The following is a 21,369-nucleotide window of genomic DNA, read 5'->3' on the forward strand; positions in this document are numbered from 1 at the left end:
AAAGTGCAAACTCCACACAGACAGTCAGCCAAGGCCGGAATTGAACCTGGTGTCTGACGCTGTGAGGCGGCAATACATTTTCTTTCCCAAATTTTGCGTGACCGATTCTATTTTTTTCCAACTCGGGGCAATTTAGCGCGGCCAATCCACCTACCCCGCACATCTTTTGGGTTGCGAGGGCGAGACCCACGCAGACACGGGGAGAATGTGCAAACTCCATGCGGACAGTGACCCGGGGCTGGGTCCTCGGCGTCGTGAGGCAGCAGTGCTAACCACTGCGCCACCGTGCCACCTCCTCCCGTCTGGAAATTTATTTCCTTCTTGAATCTCCTCAGCGACTTGGCCTCTGCGTCCTGTTGTTGTCGACAATTCCACTGGGTCACCGCTCTCTGAGTGAAGAAAATGTCTCCTTACCTCAGTCCTAAACGGCCCAGCCCCGGTCCACCCGATGAACCTGTGAAATTATTATCTGGAGGCCCCTGGAATTGTTGCCCAGTTTTTAAGTTCCTAGCTTTGAACGACGAAGATGACCCAAACGTTAACAACATTTGCGAGCTGAATAAGCCTTTCGTTAAGAAACGTCTCGATACGGACGTACAGAGGAGGAGCAGGGAGGAGGCCATTCGGCCCCTCGATCCTGCTCCCCCCATTTAATAAAACCACGGCTGATGTTGATCGTATTTTCAAACCTGCATCCCGCTACCCACGTCTCCCTGAAGAGTATGCGCAGACTCTGCTTCCACCACCTTTTCAGGAAGAGAGTCCCAAAGATTCCTGGCATTCCGAAAGGAAAAATATGTCGTAGAGAAAGCTCTCAATTGGAACTCGCGCTGTGACAAGTGGCAAGTCACAAATGAGTCCGCTTCCTCAAAACGATTTTATTTTTAAGTTAACTAACCATCTTGGAGGGCGACAGAATTGCAGGGCTGTGGGGGACTGAGCAGGGAGCGCGCCGAATTGGGCAGCTCTTTGAACGAGCCAGTCACAGGAATAATGGGCCAAATGGCCTTCTTCGGGGCTTTTACCGTTCCAGCTCCCTGCCTCCATCTAGTGGCTGATTGATGGAGATGTTGCATCCCGACTGACAGAATGGGTGTAGCTGTCACGGGGCTCAGGCGGCTTGTCTTAGCGGAGCTACTGTGTGGCCGTCAGTCCCTGCTTCCTCGGGAGCAGGGGGGTGGACTGAATGGAAGCTGGGGTGCCTTCACCTCAGAAGAGTTTCCACTCGCTGGGGAAGCAGGAAGGAGGGCTAGCGCCCCACAGGCTGAGGGGGTTTCAGGTGAAGCATCGGGTTTCTCCAGGCTGAAGTGGAAGTGTGTTGTGGGCCTCTCTGCTCCAATCCAGCCCCCTCATTTCAGTATGGCTGCCTCACGCCCCAATTCCACAGCCTCAAACCCCCGACCCTGTGCTGCTGCCATGGCGACCTTTGTGGGTGCCTCCTCCCCCACCCTTCCCCGAGCCCTGACCGCGCCCCCCCTCACCCCATCCACCATCCCCTCGACCTCTTTCCCCCCCCCCCCCGTCCCCCATTCCAACCTCACCATCTCCCCCTTCCCGCCACCTTCGCCGACCGTGGAGGCACGGTAGCTCAGTGTTTAGCACTGTTTGCTTCACAGCTCCAGGGTCCCAGGTTCGATTCCCGGCTGGGTCACTGTCTGTGTGGAGTCTGCACGTTCTCCACGTGTCTGCGTGGGTTTCCTCCGGGTGCTCCGGTTTCCTCCCACAGTCCAAAGAGATGCGGGTTAGGTGGATTGGTCATGCTAAATTGCCCCTTAGTGTCCAAAAAAGGTTAGGTGGGGTTACTGGGTTATGGGGATAGGGCGGAGGTGTGGGCTTGTGTCGTGTGCTCTTTCCAAGGGCTTGTGCAGACTCGATGGGCCGAATGGCCTCCTTCTGCACTGTAAATTCTATGATTCTCTCCCCTTCTCCAGGTCCCACCCACTTTAAGTCCCCAGCACAGCGTTTTTAACCCTTCAAGCCGGGATTTTTCAAATTGAATTTGGCATCTCTCTGCATTTGGTTTACTAGCACCCTCTTTAAAATGAGACTGTGGCGGGCGGCACGGTGGCGCAGTGGCTCGCGCTGCTGCCTCACGGCGCCGAGGATCCGGTTTCGATCCCTGCCCCGGCTCACTGTCCGTGCGGAGTTTGCACATTCTCCCCGTGTCTGCATTGATCTCCGGCCCCACAGTCTAAAAAGATGTGCGGGTGGATTGGCCACGCTAATTGGGAAAGAAAAGAATTGGGGGCGAGATTCTCATCAAATGCGGAGAATCGTAAAGGCTGCCGTGGGACAGGCCGTGACCCACGGCAGCCTTCACGTCCACTTCCGGGGCCGATTCTCCCCCCCCCGGGCGGGGCTAGGAACGCGGCCCCGTGCGTCACGGCCGCACGTCAAGCGTCACGCCGGCTGACGCGGCCGATGACGTCAGCCGCGCACTCGCAGGTTGGACAACGCCAACCCGCGCATGCGCAGTTGGCGTCTTTTCCCTCAGCCGCCCGCAAGACGTGGCGGCTTGATCTTGCGGGGCGGCGGAGGGTAAAGAGTGCATCCATTACAGACGCATGGCCCGCGATCGGTGGGCACCTATCGCGGGCCTATGCCCCCCTTGGCACGGCCGTGGTACTTCCGTGCCAATCGGGCCCCCAGATTCCCCAAACGGGCATCTGGCGCCCGTTTCACGACGGCAGCGAGCAGGTGTGTTTGCTGCCGTGTTGAAACGGGCGTGAAGGCCCGGCCGCTCGGCCCATCGGCACTCGTTTTTTACGGTGAGCGCCGATTCGTGGCGTGGGTCGGGTGTGGGGGGGCGGGGGAGAGAATAGCGGGAGGGCGTGAAAAATGTCGGGAGGCTCTCCCGCTATTCTCCCACCCGGCGTGGGGGGGGCGGAGAATCGCGCCCTCAAGTGCTTAAAATTTTTTAAAACATTTAATGAGATTGTGGAAGGAGGGAAAGAGAGCGAGTGTGTGAGAGAGAGAGAGAGAGAGTGTGTGTTTGATGGTGAAGGGGGAGATATATTCCTGACTCTCAATGTCACTCTTGCCGCTGTGCTTGTGAAACTTCTCTTGTGATCGGGAGGCGATCCCGTTCCTCACTCTTGTTCAGGTACACTGTGTGTGTTGGATTTTTGACCTCCTTTTTCCCTCTAGTCCAAGCAGGATGTTAATAAATTTTCAATCAGGGCACACCTTACACAATGGGTAGCGTGAATACTGGAGTAAAGAATGAAAAATTGCAGAGTCAGTTCCCCCGGGAGCTGACGTTAGCAGAACTCGAAACCCTTTGCTTCCCGTGTGCTTCCCTGACTTTCTGCTCGCTCGCTTGTCTCTGTCTCCTTTTGCATCTGTCTGTGTCTCTCGCCCCCTTCTCTCTCTCCCTTTTTCTCTGTCTCTCTGATTTGTTCTTTTGCTAATTTTTCCATATCTCCATCGCTCTCTTTATCTTTTGCTTTTGTTAATTCTGCCCATCAGTTTCTCCCTTGCCTTTTGTTTATTTTCCTGCTGGTCTCTCTATTTGTCTTTGTCTATCTGTAACCCCTCTCTCTCTGTTTTCCCTCTCTCTGTCTCTTGTTCGTCCTCTTTCTGTCTCCCATCTTCTGTCTCCGCTCTCATTCTACATGTCTCCTCTCTCTCTCTCTGTCCCCCTCCTCTACCTCTCTCCGTCTGTCTACCCCTCTCTCTGTCTCTCATCTTCTGTCCCTTGCCTCACACTGCATGTTTCCCCCGCCCTCTGCCTCCCCCTCTCTCTATCACCCTCCTCTTTTCATCTCACCTAGTCAGTTTCCCCGTCTCCTCTCTGATTCCCCCCTCTCCTTGCTTTCCCCTCTCTTTTCCTCTCTCCCCGTCTCGCTGTCTCCCTCTCTCTCTCTCTCTGCCACCCCCTCTTCATATCTCCCCCTTCTCTGTCTCCCCCCCTTTAACTCCCCCTCTATCAGTCTAGCCCTCTCTTTCTCTGTCTCTGACTCTCTCTCTCTCTCTCCCCCTCGCTAACTTCTCCTCTGTTTGCCTCCCCCTCTTTCTGAATCTGTCTGCTTCCGACTCTCTCTGTCTCCCCCCCCTCCCTCTCTAACTTCCCCTCCATTTGCCTCCCTCTCTCTCTCTTTCCCTGTCTCTCCCCAGAAGTAAGGTGAGACTTTGCATGAGATTTGGATAGTGACGTCTCCTGCTGCTTGCTGTGGGTTCTGAAGGAATGTCTCTCCCCTCGAGGAGCTGGGGGCTGCCCAGGAGCCTGACGGTGACGTATGTCTTTGTTTGCAGCTCTGCAGTCAGTAACAAGGACTACACGGGCGGGACACTGGGCTGGAGGCCGAAACGGAAGCTGTACACCGCTGTTCCGGGCAGGGTATTCGTGGTGGTCAAGTCGCACCAACCTCAGGGAGAGGATGAAATCCAACTCAACAAGGGCGAAAAAGTCAAAGGTTTGTGTGGGAGAGTGAGTGTTTGTGTGGCTAAATATATTGTAGTATCGGAAGAGAGGAACAAGAAGAGGCCATTCAGCCCCTCAAGCCTATTCCACCATCACGCTATAAAAACATGGCTGATCTGTGATATAACTCCATACATCCATCTTTCCCCCCCGATCCCTTAAATACCTTTGGTTCTCCATTTCGCATTTAAAATTAATAATTGCTCGAACATCGATTACCATTTGTGGGGGAGTGTACCAAACAATTGGAGGTTGTGCTGCAATTGTATAAGGTGTTCGTGAGGCCACACCTGGAGTATTGTGTTCACTTTTGGTCTCCTTACCTGAGAATGGACGTACTGGCGCTGGAGGGCGTGCAGAGGAGATTCACTAGGTTAATCCCAGAGTTTTTTTTGATAAATTTAGAGTACCCAATTCATTTTTCTAATTATGGGGACAATTTAGCGTGGCCAATCCACCTACCCTGCACATCTTTGGGTTGTGGGGGGTGAAACCCACGCAGACACGGGGAGAATGTGCAAACTCCACCCGGACAGTGACCCAGAGCCGGGATCGAACCTGGGACCTCGGCGCCATGAGGCAGCAGCGCTAAGTACTGCGCCACCGTGCTGCCCTTGTTAATCCCAGAGTTGAGAGGGTTGGATTACGAGGAGAGGTTGAGTAGACTGGGACTGTACTCGTTGGAATTTAGAAGGATTCAGGGGGATCTTATAGAAATATATAAAATTATGAAGGGAATAGATAGGATAGATTTGGGCAGGTTGTTTCCACTGGCGGGTGAAAGCAGAACTAGGGGACATAGCCTCAAAATAAGGGGAAGTAGATTTAGGACTGAGTTTAGGAGGAACGTCTTCACCCAAAAGGTTATGAATCTATGGAATTCCTTGCCCAGTGAAGCAGTTGAGGCTCCTTCATTAAATGTTTTCAAGATAAAGATAGATAGTTTTTTGAAGAATAAAGGGATTAAGGGTTATGGTGTTCAGGCCGGAAAGTGGAGCTGAGTCCACAAAAGATCGGCCATGATCTAATTGAATGGCGGAGCAGGCTCGAGGGGCCAGATGGCCGACTCCTGCTCCTAGTTCATATAGAACATAGAACAGTACAGCACAGAACAGGCCCTTCGGCCCTCGATGTTGTGCCGAGCAATGATCACCCTACTTAAACCCACGTAACCCGTATACCTGTAACCCAACAATCCCCCCATTAACCTTACACTACGGGCAATTTAGCATAGCCAATCCACCTAACCCGCACATCTTTGGACTGTGGGAGGAAACCGGAGCACCCGGAGGAAACCCACGCACACACGGGGAGGACGTGCAGACTCCACGCAGACAGTGACCCAGCCGGGAATCGAACCTGGGACCCTGGAGCTGTGAAGCATTGATGCTAACCACCATGCTACCGTGAGGCCCCCAAAGAACATATGTTCTTATGTTCTTGCAACCTTTGTAAACCTTCCTAACTTAATCTTTGAAATTCTTGCTTCAAATAGGTAAAGGTGGTGGGATGGCCCTGTTAATCTGGCATTGGTAGAGATAGATAGATACGTAGAAGATAGGAGCAGGAGGAGGCCTTCTGGCCCTTCGAGCCTGCTCCGCCATTCATCACCATCATGGCTGATCATCCAACTCAATAGCCTAATCCTGCTTTCTCCCCATAACCTTTGATCCTATTCTCCCCAAGTGCTATATCTAGCCGCCACTTGAATACATTCAAAGTTTTAGCATCAACTACTTCCTGTGGTAATGAATTCCACAGGCTCACCACTCTTTGGGTGAAGAAATGTCTCCTTATCTCTGTCCGAAACGGTTTACCCTGAATCCTCAGACTGTGACCCCTGGTTCTGGACGCACCCACCATTGGGAACACCTTCCCTGCATCTACTCCTGTTAGACTTTTATAAGTCTCTTTGAGATCCCCCCTCATTCTTCTGAGCTCTAGCACGAACAATCCCAACCTAGTCAATCTCTCCTCATGTGACAGTCCCGCCATCCCTGGAATCAGTCTGGTAAACCTTCGCTGCACTCCCTCGAGAGCAAGAACATCCTTCCTCAGAAAAGGAGACGACGACGTTGGTTCAGGAGATCAGGATGTAGAATCTGTTTGGGTGGAGATGAGGAATAGCAAGGGAAAAGAAGTCTCTTGTTGGAGTGATCCATGGGATCCTAACTGTAATCGCAATGTAGGACAATGTATACAAGAAGAAATGTTCGGCGTTTGTGATAAAGGGCAGAAGTAATCATAGATGATTATAATCTACATATCAACTGAAAAAATTGGCGGTAATGGCCTGGTAGAGGACTGTGGAATTAACCAGAGAGCAGGTCATATTAGTCTTGCTAATGGCCTCAATTTGAAGGCACCACTTGGGAGAAGAAGGCGGGCACGGTGGCACAGTGGTTAGCATTGCTGCCTGACGGCGCTGAGGACCCCGGGTCACTGTCCGTGTGGAGTTTGCACATTCTCCCCGCATCTGCGTGGGTCTCGCCCCCACAGCCCAAAAGATGTGCAGGGTAGGTGGATTGGCCACGCTAAATTGCCCCTCGATTGGAAAAAAAAGTTTAAAAAAAAGAAAGAGTGAAGAGTGGGTCTAAGACTAGCATTTTAAACTTAAATAAGGGCATGAAAGCCGAGGTAGCTGAAGCAAACTAGGATGTTACAATAATTATCTTTACTGTCACAAGTAGGCTTACATTAACACTGTGACTGCATTTTAATGCCGCAGATTTGATGTGTGACGTCAGAGAGAAAATTGGGGTGGGTTGGGACGGGGGGGGGGGGGGAGATGGATTGCATTGTTGGGCGGGGGGGGTCTTGGGGGTTGTTCAGCAGCGGGGTGAGGGCGTGGGGGTGGTATTTGTTGTTGAATGTTCTAAATGTTCGAAGTCGCAGGTGATTTTTGGTATGGATGTGAATGCGATACGAAGCAAAGTTGAGCACAGCTGATGGGCTGTGATTTGATTGAATGACAGAACAGCCACAAAGGGCTCAATGGTGAGCCCTCTTCCTGTTAGCTCTGCGAGGAACGTGCTCCTCAGGCAAGGCGCTAACCTGGGGCGGTATTCTCCCCTACCCGGTGGGGCGGGGGGGTCCAGGCGTAACGGAGTGGCGCCAACCACTCCGGCGTCGGCCCTCCCCAAAGGTGCGGAATTCTCCGCACCTTTAGGGGCTAGGCCCGCGCCGGAGTGGCTCCCGCTCCGCCGACAGGTGCCAACGGCCTTTGGCGCCACACCGACCGCCGTCGGGGCTGGCCGAAAGGCCTTCGCCGGTCGGCGTGAGTCCGCGCATGCACCGGAGCATCAGCGGCCGCTGACGTCACCACCGGCGCATGCGCGGTGGAGGGGGTCTCTTCCGCCTCCGCCATGGTGGAGGCCGTGGCAGCGGCGGAAGAAAAAGATTGCCCCCACGGCACAGGCCCGCCCGCCGACCGGTGGGCCCCGATCATGGGCCAGGCCACCGTGGGGGCACCCCCCCTGGGGTCAGATCGCCCCGCCTGCTCCCGCCGGCACCAGAGGTGGTTTAAACTACGTCGGTGGGAGAGGCCTGACAGCGGCGGGACTTCGGCCCATCGTGGGCCGGAGAATCGCCGCAGGGCGCAATTCCCGCCCCCTCCAATTCCCGGGTGGCGGAGAATTCCGGCTACGGCGGGGGCGAGATTTACGCTGGCCCCGGGTAATTCTCTGACTCTGCGGGGGCGGTCGGAGAATTCCGCCCCTGGTTCGGGTCACTCCGGTTAGTTTACAGCAGCCCTGGGTCACTCCATTTGCCCGGTGGACAACCCGAGACTGAACCACGCGACCCAGGAAGGCCTGTGTTCCAGTGTTAGGTTGGTGCTGATAGAAGGTCTCGGTTGGGCCTGCCACAGAGGCCTCTGTACTGCCCAACCCCCCCACTCCATCCCACCACCTTAACGTTCTCAGGATGGTTGTGGAGTTGGGGGGATGCGCGCGGGATTGTAATGACTCTTACCAGACAACAGGGCCGCAATTCTCTGGCTGTTGGGGTTCATTGTTCCTGCCAGCATGCGATGCCCCCCTCCCCCACCCCTCCCCCACCCCCGGGTTTCCTGGCAGCGTGGGGGGGCTTCAATGCGAAATCCCATTGACAAGCGGCGGGAATAGAGAATTTTGCCGCCAGTTAACAGCGCCTGTGGTTCGCCATGTGATGATGCCTCCACAGTCGAATAGCCACCCAGCGGCACAATGGGCTGAATGGCTTCCTTCTGAGCACGACGATTCAATGGCTTGGGGCTAATTGGATTGCTTTTCCTGAGAGCTGGCACAGGCATCGATGGGCCGAATGGCCTCCCTCCCTTCTGTGTCTGACTGTGATATGCTCCCTGTATGTCCAGAGGATAGGTGTCGGCACAAACCCTAAGAGAGTTAGAGATGATCTGGAGGAAAGGGAGAATTGGATGGGCTATCTTGGAGGTTTGGGTGTTTGTGGGGAGGAGGGGGGGAGGTATTTCCACCCCCCCCCCCCCCCCCTTCTCCCTCCCTCCCGAGACGTATCTCTGGCCTATTCCTCCGTCATTGAGGGAAGGCTGGGATTGACTGAAGGTGATTTCTGCGTCGCCGTTGACCTTGTTCTATTTAAGTGGCTGGCACAGGAGAGGCTGAATGCGGCAGGTCAGGAAGCTGCTGCCAAACGTTATTGAGAAGCACAGGCCACGTGCGAGTGACTGGGAGAGGACGCTCTGGGCTCATTGATAGACTCGGCAGGATGGGCACTGTGTCGTGTGCCCTTGCCCAGCATTGTACCGTTTCCCCCGGGAGCCACTATTTATAACTCAGACCTGGATTCCCTTTTTCATGCCTGTTACTAGCTCCCCAGCGTCCTGTGTTCAATCGTTCTCTCTCTCTTTGATATACGAGGCTGCCGTAATTGTGTGGAGCTGAGTTCTTCCTTACCCTTTATCTCCCTCTCTCTCTGTTCCCCTTTCCTCGCGAGTCCCTTTTCTCTTCTCCATTCTCTCCTTTCTCTTTTTCTTTCTTCCCCTTTGCTGTGCCCTTTCCACTGTCTCCATCTGTCCTCTGCTCCGTCCCCTTCTCCGCCACCTCCACGTATCTTCTTCTTTCTCCCTCCCTCTCTCTCATCTGCCTCAATTTTCTTTTGCTGACCTCCTTTTTCCGCTAATCCGTCTCATCCAGCTGTACGTTTACCCCCACTCTCTCTCACTCACTCCTTTCCTCTTTCCCTGCACTGCAAATCTTTCCCTCCCCACTTCTTCTCTGTCCCTCTCTTTCACTCACTCCCCTCTCTCACTCACTCTCTCTCTCTTGTCACCGGGCGTGTCGGAGGGTCCTCTCTGTTTCTCCTTCAGCGGGCCGATTCCTGCCTGTGCCCACCTGGGTTCAGAGTGAGGTTCAAACCCTTCTGTCATCTTCGAAATCAGAAGCTTGGCTCGGTTTAGAATCACGAGGGACTGAAGGGACGTCAGTCTGTGCACAGATATATATTTTTTAAAATGATTCTTCCATAGGATGCGGAATTCGCTGACGGGGTCAGCATTTGTTGCCCGCCCTAATTGCCCTCGAATGGAGTGTCTTGCTTGGCCATTTCAGAGGGCAGTTCAGAGTCAACCACATTTCCTGTGGGTCTGGAGTCACGTGAAGGCCTCACCCGGGTAAACGCGACAGATTTCCCTCCCTGAAGAGCATCAGAGAACCAGGTGCGTTCTTAATGAGAAGGGGACAGACTCTTCAACGTTTCGATTGATCCACCATTGGCAGCAATGTCTTCAGTCGCCATGTTCTGGAATTCCCTCAGTAAACGCTCCATCTCTCCGCCTCGCTTCCCTCCATTAAAACACTCGGAAAAACTGACTTGTCTGACCAGGTTTTTAACTCCCGATGAGGTTCGATGTTAAAGTTTACGTAATAATGGCCCCATGAAGTGTCTTGAGACATTTTACCAGGTTAATCTTATTCTTGTTATCCTTGTAAAACTCCCTCTACACTTTCCACATCAAACATTCCCAGGATAGGTACAGCACGGGGTGAGATACAGAGTAAAGCTCCCTTTACACTGTCCCCATCAAACACTCCCAGGACAGGTACAGCACGGGGTTAGATACAGAGTAAAGCTCCCTCTGCACTGTCCCCATCAAACATTCCCAGGATAGGTACAGCATGGGGTTAGATACAGAGTAAAGCTCCCTCTACACTGTCCACATCAAACATTCCCAGGACAGGTACAGCACGGGGTTAGATACAGAGTAAAGCTCCCTCTACACTGTCCACATCAAACATTCCCAGGACAGGTACAGCACGGGGTTAGATACAGAGTAAAGCTCCCTCTGCACTGTCCCCATCAAACACTCCCAGGGCAGGTACAGCACGGGGTTAGATACAGAGTAAAGCTCCCTCCATACTGTACCCATCAAACACCCCCAGGACAGGTACAGCACGGGGTTAGATACAGAGTAAAGCTCCCTCTACACTGTCCCCATCAAACACTCCCAGGACAGGTACAGCACGGGGCTAGATTCAGAGTAAAGCTCCCTCTACACTGTCCCCATCAAACTCTCCCTGGACAGGAACAGCACGGGGTTAGATACAGAGTAAAGCTCCCTCCACACTGTACCCATCAAACACTCCCAGGACAGGTACAGCACGGGGTTAGATACAGAGTAAAGCTCCCTCTACACTGTCCCCATCAAACACTCCCTGGACAGGTACAGCACGGGGTTAGATACAGAGTAGAGCTCCCTTTACACTTTCCCCATCAAAGACTCCCAGGACAGGTACAGCACGGCGTTAGATACAGAGTAAAGCTCCCTCTGCACTGTTCCCATCAAACACTCCCAGGACAGGTACAGCACGGCGTTAGATACAGAGTAAAGCTCCCTCCACACTGTGCCCATCAAACACTCCAAGGACAGGTACAGCACGGGGTTAGATACAGAGTAAAGCTCCCTCTGCACTGTCCCCGTCAAACACTCCCAGGACAGGTACAGCACGGGGTTAGATACAGAGTAAAGCTCCCTCTACACTGTCCCCATCAAACACTCCCAGGACAGGTACAGCACGGGGTTAGATACAGAGTAAAGCTCCCTCTACACTGTCCCCATCAAACACTCCCAGGACAGGTACAGCACGGGGTTAGATACAGAGTAAATCTGGATTTTGATTCATTCCACCTATTCTGAAGCACTTCCCGCCCAGAGGCAGCCCCGCGTTTACTCAGCTGCCTCATGTTGCTGAGAGTAATGTCGGCCAGGAGGGCAGCTGGAGATCACGGAGGGTTATCTGCTTCCCTGTACGTCGTTAAATAAGCAATGAGAGGAGTTTGGGAGAAACATTAATTTCAGCCTCTGTGATTAATGTCTCTCCCATCCCCACTGAGCGCCGAACGGACAGACTGGGGGCAGTAGGTGGACAATTGTCCTCCCCCCCCCCCCCCCCCCCCCCCCCCCCCCCCCAACACACCACTCCTGCCCGCTGTCTTTAACCGGACGATGGACGCCAAGTCAGCCTCCAGGCAGACTCTCCACCCCCCCTCCCCACCAGTTGGTGGGTCTCTGACCCGCGTGGGGTCGGGACCTGGGAAGAGCCCCAATTGCTGAAAGTGTTGACGATTCCACCCATGTATCTGTCCCCACACGGGGGAGATGGTGGCATCGTGGACCGGTAGGAACCCAGAGGCCCCAGGCTAACACTCCGGGAGACATGGGTTCAAATCCCACCACGGCTGCTGGCGAAATTTCAATTCAATTACTAAATCTGGGATTGTAAACCTTATAACCCTCGTTTGGAGGTCAAGGGATAATGACCCTCCGGTTTCCTGTAAGCCCCGCAGAATACGAACTTGCCCGTAATGGGGTGAGAGCCCTCACTGGTATAAAAACCCTGCCCTGGGTGCAGGTCAGGGAAGGGGCGTTGAGAAGTGTTGTATTGCTCATACACCTATTCCCGGTATTTCCTACCTGTCTGCTACTTCATGCGGATTCTAAAGATGGGATTGTCCAGTCCAGCCCGTAGCTGGAACTGACCGGTTCCACCTCAATCAATGGATATTTGGCTCGGTTGTGTCACACAGGTTTCGCCATGACGGGATCGGAAAAATACTGGCCCTAATCTCAGTAATGATGACCATTAAATGAACATCAATGATGGAACAGAAGTCCAGGGTCCCAGGTTCGGTTCCCGGCTGGGTCACTGTCTGTGCGGAGTCTGCACGTCCTCCCCGTGTGTGCGTGGGTTTCCTCCGGGTGCTCCGGTTTCCTCCCACAGTCCAAAGATGTGCGGGTTAGGTGGATTGGCCATGCTAAATTGCCCGTAGTGTCCTAAAAAGTAAGGTTAAGGGGGAGTTGTTGGGTTACAGGTGTAGGGTGGATACGTGAGTTTGAGTATGGTGATCATTGCTCGGCACAACATCGAGGGCCGAAGGGCCTGTTCTGTGCTGTACTGTTCTATGTTCTATGTTCTAGAACACCTGGTTCGTCAATGCCCTTTAGGGAAGGAAATCTGCCAACCTCACCTGGCCTGGCCTACCTAGAATCATAGAATCTCGACAGTGCAGAAGGAGGCCATTCGGCCCATCGAGTCTGCACCCCACCCTTTGAAAGCGCACCCTACCTAGGCCCACAATCCACCCCATCCCCGCAACCCAACGGCCCCACCTGACCTTTTGGGCACTAAGGCTCAATTTAGCTCGACCAACCCACCTAACCTGCGCATCTTTGGACTTGTGGGAGGAAACCGGAGCACCCGGAGGAAACCCACGCAGACACGGGGAGAACGTGCAGACTCCGCCCACGCAGCAGTGACCCGAGGTCGGAATTGAACCCGGCTCCCTGGCGCTGTGAGGCAGCAGTGCTAACCAGCGTACCGCCCACCTGTGGCTCCCGCCAGAGTTTTCAGGTTGGCGAGTCAGCGGGTAACTCATCCCCGCCGACTCCTGACAGGACCACTGTCATTTCACACGGAGCGTTGATCGGCAGTAGGCCAGACCTCCTTCCGCCCTTGGAAGTAGGTCCCCTCTTGCAGAGCTGTCGACCAATCTGATTGGTTCTCCAGCCCTTCCAAGCACAGCGCTGACGTGGCCGGAAGAGGTACTGCAGCACTTTGCCTGAGCCGCAATGCTGGGGCTGCACTTAAAGCAAGTCTGGCGGGGTAGGCAATGCCCTGGGGGTGGGTTGTGTGTGTGTGTCGGGGGGTGGGGGGGAGGGGGGGGGGCTGGCGGCGGGGGAAGGAGAGATCTTAGAGTTGGTAGGTCAGGATGGGCAGGAGCGTCCCAGGTCCCAGAGGGGAGGGCCTCCCAACTCTGAAGGAACCTTCAGATTGAACCTGCCTGGAGAAGCCCACGGCAACGTGCTCGACTCTGAACGCCCCCCCCCGAAATGGCTGAGCGGGCTAACCAATCCTGGCCTTGCCCTGAAAGGCTGGAAGACGTCAGATCGGCCATCTTGCGTCCAGCAGGGAACGCCCCGCGTAACGGGATGAAGAACTCCCAGTTGAGCACCTTTAATTATTAGTGTCACAAGTCGGCTTACATTAACACTGTAATGAAGTTACTGTGAAAATCCCCTCGTCGCCACATTTCGGCGCCTGTTCGGGTACACGGAGGGAGAATTCAGAATGTCCAATTCATCTAACAAGCACGTCTTTCGGGACTTGTGGGAGGAAACCGGAGCGCCCGGAGGAAACCCACGCAGACACGGGGAGAACGTGCAGACTCCGCACAGACAGTGACCCAAGCCGGGAATCGAACCCGGGGCCTTGGCGCTGTGAAGCAACAGTGCTAACCACTGTGCTACCGGGCCACCTTTAGTGTATCGGTTGGGGAGATGAACCTTTGGATAGGGCCATGGGATCTTTCACAGCATTGCACTCGGATGGCGCCTTTTACAGGAGAGTTAAAGAAGGAGGTCGTCAGAAGAATAGACTGAAAGTCTTGGGGCGCGACGGGGGGGGGGGGGGGGCCTGTAAATCTTGGCGAGTGGTCTTTCGCTAGACTTACAATGCTCGTTACATTTCGCGAGATCGTGAGGGGGATCCAGATTTGCGTATTTAAGTGTGCAGTTAAGCTGACTTCAAAATGTTTGTGCCGGAGCCATCCATGAACCTGATGACCTCGCCGGTGCCGGGTAAACACTGCACTCAACGCGCCTGTGGTGAATGTAATATATGTGTATATATGATAATTCACACTGTCTTTGTAAAACGCTGTGGCGCTATCCTACCACTAGGGGGAGTAGCGCTGGGAGTACTCAGGAACTTGTACTGGGTTCAACCCTTGGCTCCGTCCCCGACTCCTCCCCCTAGTGCCGCTGTATAAATACCCTTGTCCAGAGTCAGCCTGAGTACACTATGAGTTCATCAACGGGTAACAGGCTGGCTCTGAAGTAAGCCGATTACAGCCTAGATTAAAATCGGAAACAGGTGTCTGGTGAATTGATGGTTCCATCAATTTAATCGACTTAAGAACAGTAAAGATCGATTATGGAATCGGCCCTCAAGCCTGGACGCCTGGAACTCGACCCGCAGGATGCAGAGGCTTAAGAAATCTTCTCCCACTGGCTGCGGTGCTTCAAGGCCTACCTGGCTGAAGCGAGCACAGCCGAAACGACAGAGGATCAGAAGCTAAGTCTACTGCACGCGAGGGTGAGCCACAGAATCCCTACGCAACTAAACTCGGCCGGTTCATGTACTGCGGCGCTAGCAGTTCTCGATAAAATTTATGTAAGGCCTATTAATGAAGTTTACGCTCGTCATGTGTTCACGATTCACCGCCAGCGGCCTACAGAATCACTCGCTGAATTTCTAAGAGAACTCAATAATTTGTCCAATGACTGTAATTATCAAACGGTTACCGCGGCTGAACACAGGGAACGGGCTGTACGCGATGTTTTTGTAGCGGGCCTCAGGTCTAACTATGTGCGCCAACGACTGCTGGAAAAGGGGGCCCAGGACTTACAAACGACTGTGGAAGCTGCTACCACGATGGAGGTCTCCTTCCGCAGCCTTAACTCGTTCGCCGCGTACCCCGCGATCCAATCATGGGTCTCCGACCAGCGATTCCCCCAGGCCTGTGCTACGCGGCCGCCCAGCTACCATGCTGCCCCAGCCAGCCACTGTGCTGCTCCAGCCAGCCACCATGCTGCTCCAGCCACTATGCTGCTCCAGCCAGCCACTATGCTGCTCCAGCCAGGCACTATGCTGCTCCAGCCAGCCACTATGCTGCTCCAGCCAGCCACTATGCTGCTCTAGCCTGCCATTTCTGCGGCCAGAACCAGCACTGCCCGGCCCGCAACGTCACCTGCAGCAGCTGCGGGCGGAAAGGCCATTACGCAAGAGTGTGCCTCGCAAAAAGGGCCCCAGCTTCCAACTCCCCAGCGACTCGGAGTAATCACTCCCCTCACTCGCAGGCCCGCGGGGCCCGAAACGTTGCGGCCTATGCCCCGACTCTGCCCCCTCCAGCCATGGGGGCCGCCATCTTGGAAAACCTCCACCACGCGGCCGGCCACGTGCGACTCATGGGGGCCGCTATCTTGGACGCCATCTTCCTCGCCGCCCGCTACGTGCGATCCACGGGCCCGACCTGCATCTCCGCGCTCGGACAACTCAGCGGAAGAATTTGAAATCGACTATGAACAAAGGGCAGTCATCACGGGGCCACTCCAGCACAGCTGATCGAGCCGCCGACTACCCGCAACTCAGCGCAGTCACCCTGGACCAATCATGACCAAAGAATCTACGAAACTCGGTGGCAGAGGTCATATCAACGGGTACAAAACGCCATGCCTCTTCGACTCCGGGAGCACTGAGAGCTTCATACATCCAGACCTGGTAAGACGCTGTTCGCTTCCCGTTTTCCCCGTGCAGCAAACTATCTCGCTCGCTTCAGGCTCCCACTCGGTCCAGATCCAGGGACGCACCACCACGACACTCACAATCCGAGGCGCTAGCTACTCGAAATTCAAACTCTACGTTTTGCCCGAACTCTGCGCGCCACTCTTATTAGGCCTAGACTTCCAATGTAACCTCAAGAGCCTCACCCTCAGCTTCGGCGGGCCCCTGCCCCCACTCACTATCTGCAGCCTCGCCACGCTGCAAATCACTCCCCCCTCCTCTCTTCGCCAATCTCACATAGGACTGTAAACCCGTAGCCACTCGTAGCAGGCGGTATAGCCTGCAGGATAGGGTATTTATCAGATCGGAGGTCCGAAGGCTACTCAGTGAGGGGATTATAGAGGCCAGCAATAGTCCCTGGAGAGCTCAGGTGGTGGTCGTTAAGACCAGGGAAAAATTCCGTATGGTGGTTGACTACAGTCAGACCATAAATAGATTTACGCTCCTCGACGCGTATCCCCTCCCCAGGATTGCAGACATGGTAAACCAGATCGGCCAGTACCGGCTCTTTTCCATGGTGGATCTGAAGTCTGCATACCACCAGCTCCCAATCTGCCCGGAGGACCGCCACTACACGGCATTCGAGGCCGATGGCCACCTCTTCCATTTCCTCCGGGTCCCTTTCGGCGTCACTAATGGGGTCTCGGTGTCCCAACGAGCGATGGACTGAATGGTGGACCAGTACGGGCTGCGGGCCACGTTTCCGTACTTGGACAATGTCACAATCTGCGGCTATGACTAGCAGGACCACGACGCCAACCTCCATTGTTTTCTCCAGACGGCACAGAAACTGAATCTCACGTACAACAAGGAGAAATGCGTTTTCCGCACAACCAGACTAGCCATCCTCGGCTATGTCGTGGAAAACGGAGTCCTGGGCCCAGACCCGGACCGTATGCGCTCCCTCTTAGAACTCCCCCTCCCCCATTGCCCCAAGGCCCCCAAACGGTGCTTGGGCTTCTTTTCCTACTACGCCCAGTGGGTCCCTCAATATGCGGACAAAGCCTGCCCACTCTTCAGGGCAACACGATTTCCCCTGTCAGCCGAGGCACGCCAGGCCTTCGACGGCATCAAGGAGGACATCGCCAAAGCGGCCATGCGGGCGGTGGATGAATCCACTCCATTTCAGGTAGAGAGCGACGCCTCAGAGGTAGCTCTTGCAGCCACGTTAAATCAGGCAGGGAGACCAGTTGCATTTTTCTCCCTTACCCTCTCCGCTTCAGAACTCCGACACTCCTCAGTCGAGAAAGAAGCACAAGCCATCTTGGAGGCTATCCATCACTGGAGGCACTACCTCGCAGGTAGGAGGTTCACCCTCATCACCGACCAAAGATCGGTTGCCTTCATGTTCGATAACTCGCAAAGAGGCAAAATTACAAACGACAAAATTCTGAGGTGGAGGATCGAACTCTCCACCTACAATTACGATATTAAGTATCGACCCGGGAAGCTCAACAAGCCTCCGGATGCCCTATCCCGCGGGACATGCGCCAGCGCGCAGATCGACCGATTAAAAGTCATCCACAATGACCTCTGCCACCCGGGGGTCACCCGGCTTGCCCAGTACATCAGGGCCCGAAACCTGCCTTTCTCCAACGAGGAGGTAAAAGCCGTCACCAGGGATTGCCCGATCTGTGCGGAGTGCAAACCGCACTTCTATAGACCAGACAGGGCCCACCTAGTCAAGGCTTCTAGGCCCTTTGAACGCCTCGCGATTGATTTCAAAGGGCCACTCCCCTCAACTAACAAGAACGTTTACTTTTTAAACGTCGTAGACGAGTTCTCCCATTTCCCATTCGCTATCCCGTGCCCCGACATGACCTCCCACACAGTCATTAGAGCCCTGCATAGCATCTTCACCCTGTTTGGTTTCCCCAGCTACGTACACAGCGACCGGGGTTCGTCCTTCATGAGCGACGAGCTGCGTCAGTACCTGCTCGACAAGGGCATTGCCTCGAGCAGGACTACCAGCTACAACCCCAGGGGGAACGGGCAGGTGGAAAGGGAGAACGCGACGGTCTGGAAGACCGTCCTACTGACCCTCCGGTCAAGAAAGCTCCAAGTCTCCCAGTGGCAGGAAGTCCTCCCAGACGCGTTCCATGCTATTAGGTCCCTTTTGTGCACAGCGACCAACCAGACCTCTCACGAGAGGCTCTTCATTTTTTCCAGGGGCACTACCACGGGGGTCTCACTTCCGGCATGGCTGAGGACGCCGGGCCCCGTACTTCTGAGGAAACACGTCAGGGCACACAAAACCGACCCCCTTGTTGAGAAGGTGCGTCTGCTCCACTCCAACCCCCAGTACGCATTCGTCGAGTTCCCTGACGGCCGTCAGGACACTGTATCCCTCGGGGATCTGGCACCCGCTGGATCCAGCGCCCCCTCTACCCCCACAGAAGGACCTCTCACCCTACACCCCATGCTGCCGCCCCCTCGCGCTCCCGAGCCCACGAGCTCGCTCTACCAGTTCCGCACACCCGCGCCGGCCAGCCCCCAGCGCACCCAGTCCCTGGTCGAACCAGGAGAGTATGAAGCTCGAATACAACCGTCCCTGGAGTCCGCCATCGTGCCCCAGCACACAACACCCATCCAGCGACCACAAGAGGCTGCAACCCCGGTGCTCCGCAGGTCACAGCGGACAATTCGACCACCGGACAGACTGACGTTGTAGGCCACCACCCCCGCTGGACTTGATTTTTTTGCAGGGGGTGAATGTAATATATGTGTATATATGATAATTCACACTGTCTTTGTAAAGCGCTATGGTGCTATCCTACCACTAGGGGGAGTAGCTCTGGGAGTACGCAGAAACTTGTACTGGGCTCCACGTTTGGTTTCGCCCACGACTCCTCCCCTAGTGCCGCTGTATAAATACCCTTGTCCAGAGTCAGCCTGAGTTCACTACGAGTTCATCAACGGGTAACAGGCTGGCTCTGAAGTAAGTCGATTAGAGCCTAGATTCATATCGGAAACACGTGTCTGGTGAATTGATGGTTCCATCAGCGCCCAAAACGGGACTCTATGTTTCATTTCCATTAAATCGCGCCCTGAGTCAAAGAGATAAGTCACAAGGGGCAGCTCAAAGGGTGAGAACGGTGTGGAGCGGGTGAGGGAAGGAATTCCAGAGTTTGGGGCCTAGTCAGCTGAAAGGCACGGCAACCAGAGGCGGAGTGAAGGGAATCAGGGATGTGCAAGAGGCCAGGGGAAGAGAGCAGGGATCTCGGAGGGTTGTGGGGCTGGAGGATGTTACCGAGACAGGGAGGGGTAAGAGCATGGACTATCCCGATCACGAGGGTAATCATTTTCAAGCCAAGTCGGCGGTCCGAGGGCCGGCGTAGCTCAGCGATCGCGGAATGATCCAGAAACGGTGCGAGTTAGAATTTGGGCGGCAGAGGTTTGGGAGTGCACCCATTTCTGGAGGGTTTAAAATGTCCGCCCAGATAATGGCGGGGGTCGGGGGGGGGGGGGGGGGGGGGGGGGGGGGAGCTCAGTTTAACAGCTCCCCCCCGCCGGGTGGCATCCCTGACAGCGCGGCACTCCCTCCGCCCCGGCCCAGCGGGGGCCAAGTTTGCGTGTTCCAGCCCAGCGGGCGGGGCTTGAACCAAATGACTTTCCATTCCGGGAATGCCGCCCCTCGAAGGAATTGCTGGCTCACACGTCGCCGTTTTGTTCGACGTCCGTTGCCTGGACAATCGCCTCTTCGGTCTGTGATTGGCCGGGGAAGCTGAGGGGAGGTGGTGGTGGAGTGCCGGGGGGGTGGGGGGGGGGGGGTTGTCTCCTGCTGGGGTTTGTTTTTTTGCGTCAACCGAGATGCGGCCTAGCCATTGACGAAAGGAAATCTGCCAATTGACTCCAATTAATCCAGCATGGCTCAGGGAGCCAGGGTTCCGCCTGTGGGGTCCCGGTTACGAGTTCCCCCTTTGGCGGGGATGGGGGGGGGCGCTTTGTGCCAAACATTGGGTGTGAGAGAGAGTGCGATCCCATCTACCCTACCTTACTCGTTAGAACGAGCCTTCGAGCCCACATCTTCCTGTGCTGTAGCAGCCATTAACCCTCCGAGGTTGCCATGGCAGCATTAACCCTCGGGGATTGCCATGGTAACGCTAGATTCAAACGGCCCAGCGCCACTCCCTCCATTGATCCTATCAGCGTCGCCTGGAAGAGTTGACATAAACCCAGCACCCCTTCATCCACCTTGACTCATGTCAGCTGAGGGCTTTTTTGTTCAGCTGTTGCCATGGGAACAAAGCTCGTGCCAGGTGAGGAGGTCAAAATGTGGAGAAAAGCTCATTTTGTATTTCAGTCTCTGATTCACGTTGTGCCTGTCTCGTTACCTTCATCCCCCTTGTGAATATTTGGCTTCATTGTGGTGTGTGTGTGTCCCCCTCTTCAACCTGCTTGCCCGTCTCCCATCTGTAACCTCTGTGGGCAAAACACAACATCACTCTCTGACTCTCGCTCACAGCCACTTATTCTGTCATTTTTGTCTCCACCTCCTCCCTCTCCCCAGTCCTCCCTCCCTCCCCTCGCCATCTCCAGTTCTGTAGCTTCCTTCAGCTTCTGTTATCTCTCCTTTTTCTCCACCTCTTTCCCCATCCTCTCAATTCCCTCCTCTTCTCATCCTGCTCGCTCTCCCATGCTGCCTCTGTCTCCTCTCTCTCTCTCTCTCTCTCTGTCTCTCTCAGCTCTTTATCCCCACCTTCTCTTTCTCTCTCTATATTCCTGCCGTACACTTTCTATCTCTTGTCAATTAGGATTTGGCGCGCTCCCTCCATACCCATCACTCTCCGCTTTTCACCTCTTCTTCTGCTTGTTTCCTGCCTCTATCTGTACCTTCTTTCCTCTCTCTCTTCCTCTCCCATCTTTCTCTCTCTCTCTCTCCCTCTCTCTCCCTCTTCCCTTCCTCTTCCTCTCCCTCCCTCCCTCTCTCTCTTTCTCTCTCTTCCTCCCATCTTTCTCTCTTCCTCCCACTGTTCTCTCTCTCTCCCTCTCCCTTTCCCTCCCTCTCTCTCTCTTCCCTCTCCCTCTCTCTCTCTCATTCTCTCTCTTTTCCTCTCCCATCTTTCTCTCTCCCTCTCCCTCCCTCTC

The 21,369-nt window shown here is 54.7% G+C and overlaps 1 protein-coding gene across 1 annotated transcript in view; it reads left to right on the forward strand.

Annotated features, from left to right (window-relative positions):
- Positions 1 to 21,369, forward strand: part of shank1 (SH3 and multiple ankyrin repeat domains 1) — a 194,947-nt gene that overhangs the window by 68,238 nt on the left and 105,340 nt on the right. Inside the window, 1 exon segment of the mRNA XM_038783965.1 lies at positions 4,255 to 4,415. Within this exon segment, the coding sequence (XP_038639893.1) occupies positions 4,255 to 4,415 (161 nt within the window).

This window comes from Scyliorhinus canicula, chromosome 23 (genome assembly GCF_902713615.1).
Source record: "Scyliorhinus canicula chromosome 23, sScyCan1.1, whole genome shotgun sequence".
Lineage (NCBI taxonomy): Eukaryota > Metazoa > Chordata > Chondrichthyes > Carcharhiniformes > Scyliorhinidae > Scyliorhinus > Scyliorhinus canicula.